Source organism: Tripterygium wilfordii, chromosome 13, assembly GCF_013401445.1.
Source record: "Tripterygium wilfordii isolate XIE 37 chromosome 13, ASM1340144v1, whole genome shotgun sequence".
NCBI classification, from domain to species: Eukaryota; Viridiplantae; Streptophyta; class Magnoliopsida; order Celastrales; family Celastraceae; genus Tripterygium; species Tripterygium wilfordii.
Genome location: NC_052244.1, coordinates 15,583,412 through 15,601,549, shown reverse-complemented (window position 1 = coordinate 15,601,549; position 18,138 = coordinate 15,583,412). Strand labels below are relative to the sequence as shown.

The 18,138-nt window shown below is 38.6% G+C and overlaps 5 protein-coding genes across 5 annotated transcripts; 3 read left to right on the top strand and 2 right to left on the bottom strand.

The window, feature by feature from the left end:
- Positions 1-1,891: 1,891 nt before the first annotated feature.
- LOC120012322 (3-ketoacyl-CoA synthase 20-like) lies at positions 1,892-4,425 on the bottom strand. Its single transcript, XM_038863685.1, has 2 exons — positions 3,461-4,425; positions 1,892-2,825 (listed from the first exon to the last, which is right to left on the bottom strand). Exons 1-2 carry the CDS (start codon positions 4,232-4,234, stop codon positions 2,037-2,039), a joined length of 1,563 nt encoding a protein of 520 aa, XP_038719613.1. The 5' UTR covers positions 4,235-4,425; the 3' UTR covers positions 1,892-2,036.
- Positions 4,426-6,594: 2,169 nt separating this feature from the next.
- On the bottom strand, positions 6,595-8,601 carry LOC120012277. The gene is made up of 2 exons (XM_038863617.1): positions 8,366-8,601; positions 6,595-7,010 (listed from the first exon to the last, which is right to left on the bottom strand). The coding sequence occupies exons 1-2, from the start codon at positions 8,492-8,494 to the stop codon at positions 6,909-6,911; spliced, it is 231 nt and encodes a 76-aa protein (XP_038719545.1). The 5' UTR covers positions 8,495-8,601; the 3' UTR covers positions 6,595-6,908.
- Positions 8,602-10,892: 2,291 nt separating this feature from the next.
- On the top strand, positions 10,893-12,408 carry LOC120013284 (CBL-interacting serine/threonine-protein kinase 7-like). The gene has a single exon (XM_038865038.1). The coding sequence runs from the start codon at positions 10,957-10,959 to the stop codon at positions 12,265-12,267; it is 1,311 nt and encodes a 436-aa protein (XP_038720966.1). The 5' UTR covers positions 10,893-10,956; the 3' UTR covers positions 12,268-12,408.
- A 2,870-nt stretch (positions 12,409-15,278) lies between these two features.
- LOC120012655 (phosphoribosylformylglycinamidine cyclo-ligase, chloroplastic/mitochondrial-like) lies at positions 15,279-15,918 on the top strand. The gene is made up of 2 exons (XM_038864093.1): positions 15,279-15,594; positions 15,806-15,918. Exons 1-2 carry the CDS (start codon positions 15,279-15,281, stop codon positions 15,916-15,918), a joined length of 429 nt encoding a protein of 142 aa, XP_038720021.1.
- LOC120013286 (phosphoribosylformylglycinamidine cyclo-ligase, chloroplastic/mitochondrial-like) lies at positions 15,575-17,929 on the top strand. The gene is made up of 8 exons (XM_038865039.1): positions 15,575-15,594; positions 15,806-15,907; positions 16,014-16,115; positions 16,190-16,249; positions 16,654-16,826; positions 16,998-17,100; positions 17,196-17,354; positions 17,530-17,929. The coding sequence occupies exons 3-8, from the start codon at positions 16,020-16,022 to the stop codon at positions 17,695-17,697; spliced, it is 759 nt and encodes a 252-aa protein (XP_038720967.1). The 5' UTR covers positions 15,575-15,594; positions 15,806-15,907; positions 16,014-16,019; the 3' UTR covers positions 17,698-17,929.
- Positions 17,930-18,138: the final 209 nt, after the last annotated feature.

The following is an 18,138-nucleotide window of genomic DNA, read 5'->3' as shown; positions in this document are numbered from 1 at the left end:
GATGTCCCTCAAACAGGTAACCTAAATCAAAGCATCACGAGCTCAGCACAAATCCAATAACCAACAAAACCCCAAAATAGAATTAAATAAAAGTATCAAAGAATTGAACCTCTAATTACAGAATTTTGGGAATCCACAAAAGGGTTTTGCCCATCATACAATTGTTCCTTGGTTGGAGCAATACAAGTATACAACTCCTAAAGTTTTTTTACTTTCAAGCACCACTCCAAAAGGAGGGAAATAAGCTTAGTAAGCTAGTAGCTAGAAAGTGGCTTCTTGAATAGCTTGCTCGGGGCCAGAGAGATCTTCTTTTTGAAATGAAATTTATTTTTATTTTAGGTCTTTGTGCTTATTCGAAAGTGAATGACATCATCTGAGTTCTATGAACTTGAGGTATGAGGGGATAACCTCCCTCAGCATCAAATTGTCACAGATCCGGTGTCCGTTGAGCGAATCACCTGTAGCGACATCTGGCTATTGGGGAGCCAATGGTCTACGCCAACATTTGGTGTTTTATCTCAACTCCATATACAAGGACAACACTGAAAACTCACCATTGTAGCAGTGGCGTGCCTGCGGCGTCACCAGAGCTCTCCCTCCGTGCTCCATGACGTTCTAGCTTTCGTTCTCCATTGCGTCTACGTCTCCGTCGACAGAGACACTCTCCTCTGTTCTGAGCTTCCAAGGCTTTGAATGATATGGGGTGTTTTAATCCTCAGCATCAAAATATATGAAGTCAACGCGGAGTCAACGTAAGTCGGAGTATCTTTAGTAAACATCGGGGTGTGACTAAAGCTACCCTTCTTATGGCCCAAAAGCCCAAATACAAGCCCATTACCTCAGGGCTAGGCAAGACCCTCCTCTCTCTTTTGATCGAGGGGACTTTGGAGTTGGAACAAATGAGTCAAAAGGTGGAGCAGCAAGAAAAAAAGAGGGGCTATATCCTTGTACACCAGGTGTTGGACAGATCGCCTGTCTGAATTGTATCACAGATGCCGTAAAAGGATTTGTAGAAATATATTGTTGTGTTGATCAAAATACATTCATAATTTTTTAAACTTACAATGGGGTTTGTTGTAAAAATAATTATGACAGACTCCGGGCACCCACATGGAGTGGTTGTTTGGCTGGGCCATGTGTAATTTTTTTTTAGTGTAAAGTCACTACAATTTTTTTAAAAATTTATAAATGTGTTTACATTGGGTTTACGAGTCCAATAATATATTTTTTATTCCAAAAAACATCAAACCAAAGAAAAGACATGAAAATTATGTGCCGTTGAATATAAATCCGAAATATTTTCTACTCTCATGCGATGAATTTGATTACCACATTTTTATTGGATTCGGGAGCTCTCAAATTCGTTAGGAATTTGAGAGTCTCAAATTTCGTCTAATTGTTCAGCCATGCCACATAGTTATTTATTATTAAGAGTTTTAAGCCATGAAAAGTAGATTCCTGCCTTGGACGGAGATGCTATAGCTGTCAAGAAAATGATTCCTTCCATCAATGAGTGTGGTTGCTAAAAGCACTCCAATAAGCCTACCATATAACAAATGTTCAAATCCTTAACAGATCTTTCACATATTTAAGAAAATAATTTTTGAAATTCGAAATCCAAAAATACCCAAATTCCAAATCTTTCAAATCTTCAAGGAAGAGGGTGGAGTGGTCTGGCAGGTAGCTCGAGGAGGCAGCTAGGAGATGTCCGGTGATGATAGAGGGTGGCTGAGGACTACACTAGCGGGGTGGTGATCGGTGACGGTGGTGGCATAGTCAGAGGAATTGTAAATCTGATGAGCATATGGACAAAAGAGGGAGAGAGAAAAGGCATGAGTTTATGGCCCTTGGATAAAAATAAGCGATGATGATGTGTAATGTGATTTCATCATTGGATGTCAAATTTTGAGACTCTAGAATTCCTAGCTAATTTCAGAGCCCCAAATCCATTTTTATTTCAGCAGCTACGCAATAAAAACAATTACAATAGATCTCGGGCACCCTCGTTTACGGGTCCGCCCGGAATATTGGAGGCTTCATTTAGAAGCATTAATGGCTTCCACTTTAGGCACATGAACAGGGAACTCATGAATCTCATCAATCCAAGGACTCCTCTCTTTTGCAGGATTGATTGTCCTCAATGCCTTCCACACAGCACTGTTACACTTGAATCCTGAACCAAATGCAATCTGCCATGTCCTATCTCCCTTCCTGATCCTCCCTTTAGCTTCAGAGTAAGCCAATTCATACCACAAAGAACTACTTGAAGTATTTCCAAACCTATAAAGTGTCATTCTTGATGGCTCCATATGCCACTCAGAAAGCTCAAGATTCTTCTCCAACTCATCCAACACTGCCCTTCCTCCTGCATGAATGCAGAAATGCTCGAAAGCGAGCTTGAAATCCGGAATATAGGGTTTGATGTTCATCTTAAACACTTTTCTCGCAACTAAAGTTGCGAAGAAAAGTATTTGCTCTGACATTGGAAGAACTAATGGTCCTAGTGTTGTGATATTGGTCTTAAGTGCTTCACCTGCAACTGCCATTAGGTCTTTAGAGAGAGCCACACCAACTTTTTTGTTCGGATCCTCTTGCTGGAAAACACAGTTGTAGGATTTGTCATCGGCACCCTTGTGTGTCCGGACAGTGTGAATGAGTTGGTACTTGGATCGCCTGCGGTCAGATGATTTGTTTGAGAGAAGGATTGCTGCGCCACCCATTCTGAAGAGGCAGTTTGATACAAGCATAGATCTTTCATTCCCAAAATACCAATTGAGGGTTATGTTCTCCATGCTTACCACTAGAGCATATGAGTTGGGATGTACCTGTTAGAATGAAAGAACACAATGTTCCATTAAAAGTACAAAACCCATATTCATTTCATGTAAATCTGGTGACAATGATCAAAGAAGTCCTTTAATTATGGCTGTAGTTGTTACGACCACCGGTCCCTCCATATCAATTACATTTATCCGCTTTGGATCAGCTCATATTGGTCCGCATAGATTAGTCTTCCTAGGCCCTTTTAATTATGATTATAACAACTCGTCCCTTCACTTTATTAACATTTTGTCTGTTTTGGGTGTGCCTGTACTGACCCATACAGATTTGTCTTAGTAAGCCCAACACCAATCCATACTAGTTTGAGCTCAGGAAAAAGAACTTGTTACTAATTTAGAAGTTTGACCTATTATATTTTGTTTACATGTTTTCCTCGACGATGTGAGATAAGAGACTTGATCTCATGGTCACTTGGTGATTCGTCTAACACCACCAAACTTGCCACTGTGAAAGTTTGTGACCCCGTCCACTCGAGCCATGTGCTACAAGGTGACCCAAAGACACCTAGACATCTTGACAAGTGGGTTTATTAAATGGGTTTTTTATACTCCATATATGCTAGCAGTGTATACAACCCCCCCAAAAATGGGACAGAAAATATAAGTCGATGGCAACAAACCTGTAGGAGTTGTTTGGCAAGATCAATTGAAATAAGACCAGCACTGCAGCCCATACCACTAAGATTAAAGCTCAAGATGTTCCCTCTGAGCTTGTAATGATTCACAATCATGGAAGACAAAGACGGTGTCGGATTGAACAAACTGCAATTCACAACAATAATCCCAATGTCCTTAGCCTTAACCCCTGTTTTGGACAAGAGTTCATCGATTGCATTGAACATCACAGTCTCTGCTTCTTTTCTTGCCTCTGCTATACACGGGTTCGGCGGGAGCCGCATCACTGCTTCCGGCAAGTAAGTCTTTTGTCCCAAACCAGACCTCTCGAGAATTTTCTTCTGGAATGCCAAATTCTCCTCTGTGAAGAACCCAGCAAGTGCTGATCTCTCCATGAAAATCTCTCTTGTGCATATGCGTTCAGTGGGAGGCTTATAACATGCGAAATCTACCAAGTAGACTTTTCTTGGTCTGCTCGTGGAATACAGAGTAGCCAAGAAAACAATAAGACCAGAGCACAGAGTTGCAGAGACAAAATTGAACTTCAGTTGACTCCACAGCTGCATAAAATTGTCTAAAGTGAAGGTAGAAAGATGAGCGGAAGAAACCAATAGGAGTGGCAACAGCAGAAGATACATAGCATTAGAGATCAAGTAATGGTAACCCAATTTCACATATTTCAATCTAACCGATAAGAGAAAGTTTGGCAGCTTATTTGCCCTTCCTTCCATTACAACAGAGGATTCTGGTCTTGGGTTCTGCCTATTCTCTTCTGCCATTGTTGGAATCAAAAAGCAACCACAAACCCACCTTAAATATCCAAAAGAGTTGGAGTCGACCAGAAGAATCAACTTACTTGGAAGTATTATAATAAGATTTGGGTAAGAAATGCAAAACCCAGATGAGAAATTAAGCCTGCGAATCAAAGAGAGCAGAAATTAATAAAGAGAGAGAGAGAGTTAGGAAAAATTGAGTTTTCTTGCAAGAAAGTGAGGGGGAGAGTGTATGAATTTAAAGAGAGAGGGAAATGGTGGGAGGATACAACTACCCCAACGAACTCTTAATTGTTAAACCGCCGTGTACATTCAATTTGCCAACCGGGAAATTCGCGGGATCTTCCGGGAGGCTGTTTCCTCTCTAAACATTTGCCCTACTCTTACGTCTTTTTTTCCCGCTTTGCCATCCCTTCTAATGCGAATGCTTTACGTGTCAAAACTGGACTGATATAGTGATATTACACATTAATCAAATTTAGACACACGTATGATTAATCCAATCGATTATCAATCGAGTCACCTTTTGTTGGTATTGGTATTTCACATTTGAGTGAACTAAATGACACTCTTAATTAAGTTGAATTTAATATTATTTTTTCCCCAAAATAGCATCTTCAATATAATTAAATACCCAAATAACACTTGGTCATTTTTTTTAATAAAATAGCAACAACGTCATCGTAAAAAAAAAAAGACTACTTTGAAGCTAAAAATAGTATAGCGTCATTATTTTGAAAATTAAATAAAAAAATCTAACGATGGAGTTGTGAATAACGTGATTACTATTAGTATTTTTAAAATGAATAAACATAATGATTATCATTAGAATGCTAAATAAACATTTTAAAAATGAATAATATCCTTAAAATAAATAAACATGATGAATAGACCTTTTTTAAAATGAATAAACCTTTTTAAAGTGAACAACATCATTATTAATTTATGTTTATCCTTAAAATGTAGACTAACAATAAACAAGAACTAAAATACACATGATGATTATAAAAAATTCTATTATTATATTTAAAATGGTAGAATTTTAATTGAACTTCTTTTTCTTTTTCATCATTTTATTTGAAATGTTTAAAGCTTACACATAGTTTAAAATTTACAAAAAAAAAATTACCATAGCAAATACGGAGGACATGTCCTTAGAGTTGGCAAAGATTAATTAGGGACAGCAACTAATTAATATTAGCCAACTACCAATAGTCCTGTTGTGAAGACAACTTGAAGGCCTTAAATTCTGGTCTGTTAATGGCTCAACTAATGAGTAATGTGTCAGTGACAGTTCTTAAATGGAATTCTGGTTCATGTAGACCCTACTGGTTTCAACTTGCTACCCCTACTACTTGATATTTTTGGCTCTTAACTTACCAGGGTACCCTAATCCTTCCCCACTGTCACCAGCTGAACACCAAGGGTGGATAAATTTTATACCCAAGTTTTAATCATTTTAGGGAGATTTGACATGTCTAAAGGATTAGTTGGGAACCATTTGGATGATAGAACTTTGATGAATCTCTCTAGGTCTCAAACCATATGTCGTATGGATTAGGGAGGTCTTAAGTTCAATAATTCTCATTGGGAGCAACCATTGTTGTCACGCGTTAGGTTTTCACCAAACTTACCACGTCGTTGGATGAAAAACTTTTGTACGTACAGACCGAACGATTCTAGTTTTGACACATATTGAATAATAAATGATATCGTTCTCCGTTACAACTACAAACCATGCATGGATCGTTGATGGTACCTAGTGACCACAACGTACATACCATTGAACATGAAAGTTATTTCTGATAAGTACTCTGAAACATTGAGGTGGGCCATTGGTTATGAAGTTCGTGGAAACATCTCAAATTCTTAAAATATGTAAACTGAAATACGTATGGTCAGAACTTTGATGGAATTATGGAAATACAAAGAAAACAAAGCTATCTCAGTAAAATAAGGCCATATAAGATAGCTCTGCAGAGTAATATTTATCCTTTCACATGCCTTCAGTTTTTGGCTCTCCTCAGCGCAACCAGAAGTTTTCAAGTACTTTGTGGCATATAATCAGAGTTCGGATGAACATGACAAGACCGCAGTCCTCGGTCATCATCTTCTCAATCTCCGGCAGAAGATCCACATACCACTAAACTTCAGCAAGAAATAGCCTTTAAAGTTGAAACTGGATAAACATGAATGCTAATTACGTAATCTTCCCAAGTCAGGGAACAAGTACTCAGCTAGGACCAAGGCAAAATTAGGGCATATCATTTTGTCAAATGAAGGGGGAAAAAAAACCCGAGGAGAGGGAAAAGGCAGGAAATATACCCTAGAAAAATGATGTTTATAGTTTATACACTAATTGTGTATAGATCCAAGCAACAGAATTTACTCATTTAGATTCACAAAGAATCGAGTTCCATGTTCCCAAAACAACACATGATGCGCAAGACTCCCACAATGCTGCTGGAGTCTGTAGAGGCAGTTTTCATGATGTGAATTGTGAACATATATGACAGTAAAACATAAATGTGCAATATCCAAATTAAAAATACATATCATATTCTTAGAATATACATCTAAGCTTTTTACACTGCATATTATGGAAGGATACAGAGAAAACTACCTCCGAATACAACCTGAAAGCCCCACAAAGTCAGTAAGTCACATACAGCCCTTAGAATTAATTCATGTTTTTCTTCTGAGCCAATTTGCGTGCCATCTCTCTTAACTCTTCTGGTGACTGAGGCCTTGGTCCCTCCGGAGGATAAACTACATAAGAATGCTTCACAAAGGAAATAGAACTGATTTAGAAATTAGTAAATAGTAACCAAAGAAAACCTCAGGAATTAAAGATAATATTAAGAAACTTATGCAAAGTAATTGAAGTTCCACTGACAATCAAAGATTCTGTGCAATAAAGCCTGTGCTTCCTTTTTGTTGAAATAAAATCCTTTTCTTCTCTATTTCTCAGTGCATTCCCCATTATTTTCGTATAACTAACATTGCATCCAACAATTTTTGGCATCACACATGGGCAATCTAAACCCCTATCATACCATTTAATACCTAACTCTCAAAGAAACCAATATGGCTGAAACTAGTACTTAAGCTTGTTTCAATTATTCACAATCTTTGACACCTACATTCAACAAGGAAAATTATGAAGACTTGAGCATTTAAATGAAGAAATTATTTAACTTGCAAGATTAGCGGGATTTAGTAGCCAAGAATTCTGAGAAACCAACAAGCTTGAAAGCATTCGAACCATAGTCAACAGTGAAACAGCAAAAACACAAGCCACGTAACCAAAGAGATGCAAAACACCTTTTTCATCCAGCAAGTGCTAAGAAAGACTATTTAACAAAAGCACTTCTGTCCACTGTATTAGTTACACAGCAATTACGATGTCACTTCGCTATGTTTTGGCTGGCTTCTATACTTAACCAGGCAAAATTGTACAGAAGTCAAATATGTGAATATCCCATCAAAAGTAAGCAGGCAATAAATAGTAGACGCAAAATTCTTCAAAAAAAACAGCAACAACGGCAATAAAAACAGGGGAAAAAAAAAACAAAAACACTGAAACCACTGATTGAGATTGAAGGAAGAAAACCATGATGGTATACGAGCATTAAGTTATCACTTCATCCAATACATTTACAGCAAGTAAGCAGCAGTAATAGATTCTTTGATTGGCAGCGGAACTTCAATTACTTTGCATAAGCTCGTGTCAATTTCCGCAAATTTATTGCGCCAAACAAAATGATGAGCAATTGAACAGCATTAATTTTAAGTTTCTGGCAAAGAGCAATGAAAAATTCCAGTCACAGAATCAAATTTCCAATTTGATGATGCTATCGTCAAACATCAAGATCTCAAAACCATCAGCTATCCGATTTCCTCCCAAGAATAGAGAAAGAACAGATCAATATTAATCTAGAAAATCAGCTAACAAGAACCTATAATTCAAAAAAAAAATCCCAGAACAAATCTATATATTTAAAGAAAACTAAGTGCAGGTAAACCTCGAAAACCTATTAAAAACATACTAATTTCGTTCTCCACCAAAATTTGATAATCAATAACGCTATGGAAAATAAAATTTCAAAATATGAACATATTAGATCGAGAGAGTACATTTCCCATGATTTTCTGGATATTCTTGGTATTGTTGGCGAAAGTATACATAAGAAAGATCGGAACGCTCACATACAGCCCGAACTTGGCGATCTCCAGCATTGCCTTTGATGTTCCCACAGAAGACATTTTCTCCAGACACTTAAGACGATGGATAAAATCTCCGAGAAAGTGCTGGAATAATTTTCTCTCACTCTCCTCTCCTCTCTCTCTCTCTCTCTCTCTCTCTCTCTCTCCCCTCTTGAAAACAAAAGAAAGTCGCAGTGGGCTTCGCTTTGTGACTGCGATTCAAAAGTCATAACATGAATGCGTGGAGGCCCGGAGGGAGGGATATCTTGATGACGTGTATATGGGCGTGGGCTGAGTCATGTGGCCCATCATACGGATCCGCTGAAGCTTTTGGGCCTTCATTGTAGCCTAAGGTTAGTGGAACTGGACTACGGGCTTTGCGATATGGGTATGTATTTGTTCATACGGATCTGGTGAAGCTGTTGGGCCTTCCTTGTAAACTAATTAATGCCTCCAACTACGTAAGTGCTGCACTAACCAATATTAATTAGGTTTTTCTCTGTAGCCACCTTAAGGATATCTAGTGACAATGAAGGAATCAATGTTGTTTGCTCTTCATTTAAATATTCAAGATCATCATTTAGATTTTTTAATGGAGACATGATATAATTTTGGTGTGAGAAAGTTGTCCTTTTAGTACTCCTCAACAATTAGGAATTGTCTATCCGAGTCACTAGTTAGAGTGATAAAGATGGTATAATTAGAGTTCGAATCCTTCCTCACTCGTTTAAAAAAAAAAAACGACTAGGAATTGCCTTCCCATTATATGCCAAAGAAATATTTAATTGATTTATGAAGCATAATAATCATAAAGACGTGCTTGTCTTTTCTTTTTCTTTTCCAAAAGGCAGGGTCCAAGATGTTGGCTTGCAAGGACAATATCTTACGTTAGTGTCCACAATAGTTTTGTAATAAGGCAGGAAATTGTTCATACTAAGATAATATTTTGTTTCAAAAGGAAAAACACTCAAAATATATTATGTGTATTAGTGTATATATATCTTGCTTTTTGACCACAATAGAGAGATTATCTTGAAATTTTTCTCTTTTTTAGGCCTTTGTTTTATGAACTATTTTTTTCTTAAAATTCCGTAACACATTTATGTTTCTTATGACACACAACAAACACTCATAAATTAGGACAATGCTAGACACCCCCAAAATATCACCCCCAAAAGTCACCCAAATCTATGTGGCATTATAATAACCATTGATTAAAAACATACATGTATGACCCACTTCACATCCAACACTCTACATTAAATGGGGACCTTTTGGGGGTCATTTTTTGGGGGTCTCAAGCATTATCCCATAAGTTATTATTTTTTTTTTGTAAAACATGATTTTTCTTGAACCACAAACATAAATTTTTATTTTAATTTGATTTGATTTGTAGGAAGAAATTTAATCAAGTACCATAATTGATAGAACACATGTTGGAAAACAAGTCAAATTTTAGATCAAGTAAAAGACGGACGCTATGAGAATATGACATATCGATTAATATATATAAAACGTGTAAAAAATAATTGAACTTAACTATTATTCATGGAGTTCCAACTTCCAAGTATCACAACCTCCACACCCGAGCCACCAATGGAGTGATAAAGAATTGTGTATATCATTTTGATGAATCAGGGTTCTCATTAACACCTTCAATGGTTGACATGACGAGTTCTCAGTCGTCAAGCTAAACCCAATTGTTATGCGCAAACCTCTACAGATTTCGTAACGAGAGAAAGCAACCTCGTACTTTACACTAGGCAACACAAATTGATTTTTCTTTTATTTTAAGTATTGAACATGTTCCTTGGTTGAAAATTACTTTAATGTGAAACAATTTGATATTTAATTAAAAAATACACAACACCCACGTACATAATTTTTCACATCATTTTAAACATCATATATGCTATTAACACAAATTAAACCTAAGAGTCACAACATTTTATACAACATATATGCTCACATTTAAAATAACATGTATGTTGTTTTTCAAATTATTTATCAAACCAAGCCCATAATTAACATCTTACGAGCTAAAAATTATAACTAGTCTAATATTTTTTAAAATAATTTATGATATTTGTCCCCAAAAAAAGGGACATTTTTGGTGCACAAAAAGAATTTAAATATTCCTCAAACAATACGTGAAAATTTAAATAATACGATTTTATCATAAATGAGAGTATCAAAACCCAAATCCACCGTACCCAAAAAAAAAAAAAAAACACCACCCAAATCCATAGCAATTAATTATTCTTGTAGCAAAAAATAAAAGTCTTAACATAATTTTTTTTTATGAATTATGCCTCGTGAAGAAAAAACCAAAAACAAAGCACAACCAACGGACCGAAAAAGAAGACAAAAAGGGCAATTTCGGAAACTAAAAGAAAGAATACACCTGGAATCTTGTGGCACTCGGAACCGACCTACTCCTCTCCAGCTATAAAAACAAGACTCGTTCCCGTGCAGTCTGGGGGTTCACTCTGCGTCGTCCAGACCTCGCAACTCACGCAGCCATGGTGGATGGGGCCCCGCCGCCGCCACCTCCCCCTCCACCAATATCTTCCTCCATACTCCTCAACAAGTACAAGATGGGCCGCCTGTTGGGCCGCGGCAGCTTCGCCAAGGTTCATTCAGCGCGCTCAATCGCTGATAACACTCCGGTGGCCATCAAAATAATCGACAAGAGTATCCTCTCACTGGATCCGTCCATGGAGTCTCGCATTACCTGCGAAATCTCCACCATGCGCCGCCTTCACCACCACCCGAACATCCTCAAAATCCACGAGGTCATGGCGACGAAAACCAAGATCTACCTCGTCATGGAGCTCGCTTCCGGCGGCGAGCTCTTTTCGAAGGTCCTCCGTAGCGGACGATTGAAGGAATCATCGGCCCGGATGTACTTCCAGCAGCTCGTTTCGGCTCTCCACTTTTGCCACCAGAACGGCGTCGCTCACCGCGACCTGAAACCGCAGAATCTGTTGCTGGATGAGAACGGGAATGTCAAGGTCTCGGACTTCGGTCTCTCGGCTTTGCCTGAGCAGCTCAAGAACGGATTGCTTCACACGGCGTGCGGTACGCCGGCGTATACGGCGCCGGAGGTTGTAGCCCGGCGGGGATACGCCGGCGAAAAAGCCGACGCGTGGTCTTGTGGAGTCATATTGTATGTATTACTTGCAGGATCTTTGCCTTTCAAGGATAACAACCTTCCTTTGATGTACAAAAAGGTTCACCGGAGAGAATACAAAATGCCCAATTGGATATCGAAGCCGGCGCGATCGATAATCTATCAATTACTAGATCCGAATCCGAATACAAGAATGAGCATAGAAGCCGTAATGCAGAGTTCTTGGTTCAAGAAATCACTACAACTGCCAAGCGAAGACGGCTTAATGGATCAAGCAACCAAGCCTAGTACTAAACTAGAAAACATCGTCACTAGCATGAACGCCTTTGATATAATATCCTTGTCGTCGGGGCTCGATTTGTCGGGCTTGTTCGAGGCGACGAGCAATAACAGTAGAGGAAAGAGGTTCACGTCGAGGGAGTCGTTGGAGAGAGTGATGGAGAGGGTGAAGGAGGTGGGAATGAAATCTGGGTATAGAGTGAAGGAAGGGAAGCGTGGGGCTATGGGGTTGGGGAAAGGGAGGGCAGTGGTGGCGGTGGAGGTGTTGGAGATGGCTCCGTCACTGTTGTTAGTGGAGATGAAGGTGGTTGGGAGCGGTGGTGAGGAATTCGAGGACAATCAGTGGTGGGAGTTAAAGGAGGGGCTTGAGGACGTTGTTCTTTCATGGCACGGTACGGAAGCCATTGTTGCTGCAATTTGAAATGTTGACGTTTCATGTAGTTGAATTGCGTTTGTATACAATCAGTAAGGAATCACAAAATTTGATGTATTTTAGCACATTTTAGGCGTTTGGTCGGATACAACGACGACGTATAATATATATTCATATTTTACGGTTCTATACAGCGTATAAACTGTTGATAAACTCTACCAAACGGATCCATATATGTAAGAGTCTATTCAAAGTCTATACATTGCTTGATACATTATGAATCTTTGCAGACACAACTTACCAAAACAATTGGTACAATTTTGGGTTACAGATCATTGTCAGGCATCTTCTTCTTCGTCAACCAGCCCAACAAACAGAAGATAGGGGCAGAAATCCACGTCTGCAAACCATGATGAGGATCCCTTTTCGTTGTAATAACTTCCAACTTGCCTACACCCTGTCTTGAAAATTCCACACTTGATCAGAACAAGTCCAAGTGATTTGAATGTACAATTTTCTGGTCGAATAGCAGAGCATTTAGCATTTCCTTGAAGGTTCCCACAGCCTCTTCGAACCTCCCATTGCATACAGCTCAAGCACATTGAAATTGAACATTGGACACATATATGTCTAATCCAACCGTTTATCAACCCAATCACCTCTTAAATCCCAATTTTCTTCTAAATAACAAGCGGTTAACTCGTTAAAAAATGTGGACCATTGACATTGGAGAAAATTCAAAACTGGGAGCTACTGAAACCCAAAAGAGTAGGCCCCCCTACTATACGCCTTCCGTGTGCGCAAGTATCTATTCGAAATGCAATACGGCACAGTGCACACACAGGCGGTGGGCTAATGGGCTGAAGTATCTCTTCGAACTGCAAAGGCCCTGTTGTATGGGCCCAGGTCCTCCCAGATGGAATTTAGCATGCAATTATTTACTTTTGTGATTGTCTCCCATTCAGTTATTGAGGTTTTTTTTAAAAAAAAATACAAACAGTTTTTAAAATTAAATACATAAATAACATATATTTTTTTTACCAATAGAATAACAAATCGATTGTATTCATGGACAATCAGAACATACTAAATTCTAAGGGTGTAAACCATTCAATTTCCCATGAATTTAACCGATCAATCGGTTGATTATTTCAAACGATTATCATTAAGTTTTAATTTTTTTTTTTAAAAATAACCAATCAATCGATTTGACAGATCGATTTTTTTTAACACCTCTATTAAATTCGGCTAATGGAGGTAAGTACTAAGTTGAATATTTGATTTCTAGTAGATCTCTAACGAGTCGTATCCTAACCAGGTCAGGATTATATATCCTACCTATGAACTGATACAGTTTGTGAGACCTATTATTTTGCGTATTGTAGTAGACTTTTCAAAGTTTCCAACCTTTTCTTTCTAGTTTCTACTACTCGGAAGATATATATATATATATCAATCAGTATCATAAACTAGCAGAAGATCGATCGAAGACAGTATGATTCGCAGATGCATTAATTCATGGGTTCCTCCACCACCAGGGTGGATCAAAATCAACTTCGACGTCGTTTCCGCTCCAACCTTTTGGGCAGTGGGAGTTGTAGCCAGGGATTCTGTTGGAGAATTAGTCTTGGTTTTCTCAGATTTACTCCCAAAAGATGATTCAGAACTCCCAATAGATGATCCAACTGTCGTGGGAGAGGCTTTAGCTGCGAGAGCTGCCATTGAATGCGGTAAGAGCATGGAAGACAAGTATTTTATAGTTCTCGAAGGCGACGCGAGAGAAGTTATTCATGGCATCAACACTGCCATGAACGATAATCGCTATGATCCGGGTATGGCGGGTATGGTGGGCGAGAAGATTATTGACTCTGTGAGAGTTGTTGCAAAGAGTCTTGATAAGTGCATTGGTGGTGGCGTTCGTCTTGTATTTCCAGAAGCGAATGCTTGGGCTTATAGGGTTGCTAGGTGGGCTGCCAATACGAAGAACACTGGCTTTGTTCCTCCTCACCGTCTTGAAGAGATGGCTAGGCGTTTGAAGAGGGATACTCTGCCTAGTTTCCCCAGTTATTTAGTCTAGGGTTTTTGTGATAGATTGGTCTTTTAATTTGCCTAAAAATAATAAGGAAAAAAAATTATAGTTTTCTTTTAATTTTTTTTTATTTATTGGGTTTAGTACGGTTTATTGTTTAGATTAATGCAACTTTCATATACTTTAAATGTGATGGAATATAATTTTTTTTTATTTTTCTTGCCCTCGATTGGCTTCTTGTTCTCAAGTATTATTTTTGGCTATGATGAAATGTATAATTTTGTTTATTTGATTAATTTTGTGATCATTATGGCCTTTGTCTTGTACACTTTCGTTTATCATATGATTCGTAAAATATATGACCAATAAAAGAAAATATGATATTAATATAACCATAGTATTAAATTAATCATATTTTACGAGTATGCATGTATTAATATAAACTGCATCTTCTGGAAGAATTCGTCACGAATAGATCAGATAATATTCATATATGTGATATCTCATAAGGGTATCGAGTTTGAGCCTCCCCATCCCCATCCCCTTCCTTAAAAAAAATAAAAAAAATCGTTCATCCTACTGAGAGGTACAATTAATATCATGAACAAAATTAAACAGTATTTTCGGTTGAAGCCCAGCCTGCTAGGGCCCGAACTCGTTGGTCACTTATTGGGCAGATACTGGGTTGAAATCCAGCTCGTTGAGGCCCATACTTAATGGTCACCTATTGGGCCAATTATGGGGTGAGGCCCAGTTTGCTAAATATGGAGCCATTTGATTTTGAAGTAATGACTGGAGGTGCAGGGAGGGGAATTAATACCGGCCCACCTAGAGTTCTTTTTCTTTCAGGCCTGGTAATTAATACAGGCCCATTACTTTGGGCCAGTTTGGGTTGTTCAATAAGGCATAGCCCATAACCTGGGATCCGTAAGCCTCCCGTAACTCAACTTAAAAGGCTAAACCCCAAAGCCCTAATCTTCACTATACTAAACATCTTCACTGTAAGTTCGTTCCCTCGGGTGTCTCTGCCATGGCCACCACCACCTTCTCGACAGCCTCGGAGCTGTCTGGTTGTGCTGTTGTTGCAGGTTCTGTTCGAAAATCTCGACGTACGAGACAAATTTCTGCTGCCTTTCATTGCTTCTCTGCGAGAGCTACCAATAGCCACGTAGTACTTTCGATGTCGAAACCTAGTAACGATAAATTTACCGTTAAGTCTAGTAGTACGGATACCGGACTTACGTATAAGGATGCGGGCGTAGATATAGACGCTGGGTCGGAGCTTGTGAGGAGAATCGCTAAGATGGCCCCTGGAATTGGAGGCTTTGGGGGTCTTTTTCCTCTTGGTATTACTCATCTTCTGTATCATCTATTGTTTTCCCCTTCTCGTTTTAATTTTCTTAAATTGGGGCCTGATGCTAGATAGAGAATTGTTGTTGAAAGTTTGGATTTCTTTTTCAAGTGGAAAATGTTTGAAAATTTTGATGTAGGAATCGTATTGGGTTTGTTCTCTATCACTGGTTTCGTGCTTAAGTTTTCTGAAATGCTTCTAAACAGGTGATTCGTACCTTGTCGCTGGCACGGATGGTGTGGGTACAAAACTTAAGCTTGCATTTGAAACTGGAATTCATGATACTATTGGTATTGATCTGGTAAAAGGTTCAATATAGATGAGATATGCCTTCTTGTTAGTAATTAAGTTTCTTGCATTGGTTTGAACTTTTAAGTAATTAACTACTTAAATGCCTATGTGCTTCTGCTTCAGGTTGCCATGAGTGTCAATGACATTGTAACTTCCGGAGCAAAGCCCTTATTTTTCCTTGATTACTTTGCTACTAGCCATCTTGACGTTGACCTTGCCGAAAAGGTGCATGATATTCAGTTATATAGATCGAAGATTTATGCTTTGATTGAGCACTAATATTCTTTTCTCGTTTTTAGGTTATAAAAGGTATTGTTGATGGATGCCAACAATCTGATTGTGTTCTTTTAGGGGGAGAGGTATGTTCATTTATTTATTTTCTTTATACTTGCTTAGTGTCAATGAATGCATTTGAATAAATTATCATATTGTATTCTCGTTTTGACTACCAAGAGAAATTTGATTAGAAAACTATTGAATATATTACTGATGGTGTTGAATTTTAATTGATTGAATACAATGGCAGCTAAGAATTGTTCATCCTCTTGTAAGACTATTTATTTGACTTCTCATAGTTATCTACTTTATGCCATTTTTCCATGCTAATTCTACATGATGCCAACTGTATGTATTGGGGGCTTCCTTATTTCTCTTGTTCTCTACTCTGTTTGCTTCAGGTCTTTCCAGTTCTCTACCATGTCCCCCTTCTTTATATCTCAGACTAGTGGTGCTTAACACCTATTATTGTGTTTGCACATTTCAGACTGCAGAGATGCCAGATTTTTATGCAAATGGTGAATATGATCTTAGTGGATTTGCGGTTGGCATTGTTAAGAAGGATGCCGTTATTGACGGGAAAAACATTGTTGCTGGTGACATCCTCATTGGTCTGCCATCCAGTGGAGTGCACTCCAATGGTTTCTCACTTGTGAGGAGGTTGGTTACTGATGTTACAAATTCTTTTTTTTCCCCCATATTGGCTTAATTAATGCCCATGCTAATGATGTTGTCACCCACGTGAAAACATGGTTCTGCAATTGCTTTCTTTAAGACTGCTCTAACCTCGTGCCAAAATCCTTAACCTTATTCATTATAAAAACTTTACAGGGTTTTGGCTCAAAGTGGCCTCTCTCTAAATGATCAACTGCCTGGTGAAAATATAACATTAGGCAAAGCTTTGATGGCTCCAACTGTCATTTATGTGAAAGAGGTTCTCCGTCAATCCCTATTTAATATTATTATTCTTGCTTAGTGATCTTGCATTCTGGTTGAAGTCTTCATCTTTTTCTTTTTTGGGTAAAAAAGGTACTTGACTTAATCGGAAAGGGAGGTGTGAAGGGGTTAGCCCACATCACTGGTGGAGGTTTTACAGACAATATCCCTCGTGTTTTTCCTAATGGGCTTGGTGCTGTCATCTATAACGACTCTTGGGAAATCCCAGGCGTATTCAAATGGATCCAACAGGTAGAGTTCATTTGACTTGTTATCTTGGAATTCGAATTGGAAGCCTGTTTGAATGAACTCTCATGAGATATGTCTGCAACTGTTTTCCCATCAGTTTATTTCTCCTTTTCTATCTCCTCTATGAAGTTTTTGTTGATATTTTTTTTGTTCTTCCGGTTTTTTGGTTTTAATTTAGGTGGGAAAAATTACTGATACTGAGATGAGGAGAACTTTCAACATGGGAATCGGAATGGTTGCTGTTGTGAGCCCGGAGGCAGCCCATCAGATCCTGGAGGAAAGTTCTTACAAGGCTCGTCGCATCGGTGAGGTTGTAAGTGGTGGTGAAGGAGTGAGGTTTTGCTAAAAATGATACCATCTTGCTAGTGTTGTTAACATTCCTGGTTCTCCTCTGTTGCAACCACATATACACCTGGCTTTCGATAAGTAAAATTTAGTTTTAGAGGTGTGAAGGAATTGTTTCCTTACCCTATAATGCAGGTTGACCTCCCCCAAAATCTGGGGAATTCTGCGTATCCATGTTGTTGAGAAAGTTTTGAATGAGCAATAATTAATTTAAAACCAGCTTCTGTTTCTGATTTCTGTGTGCATTTTGCGCTTTAATTCTCTTTTTCGTATGCGGGCCAACAAGCCGGGTCTCTATTTTAATATTTCGTAGTCTGGTTCAGCCCGTGCCAGGCCTCGGCCCACTAGTGGACTGTACCGGGCCGGTCCATTTACATCTATACCGCCCAGACCCAGTCACACGAATGCAATAATCGGGAGGACTTTGATACGTGGCAATGAA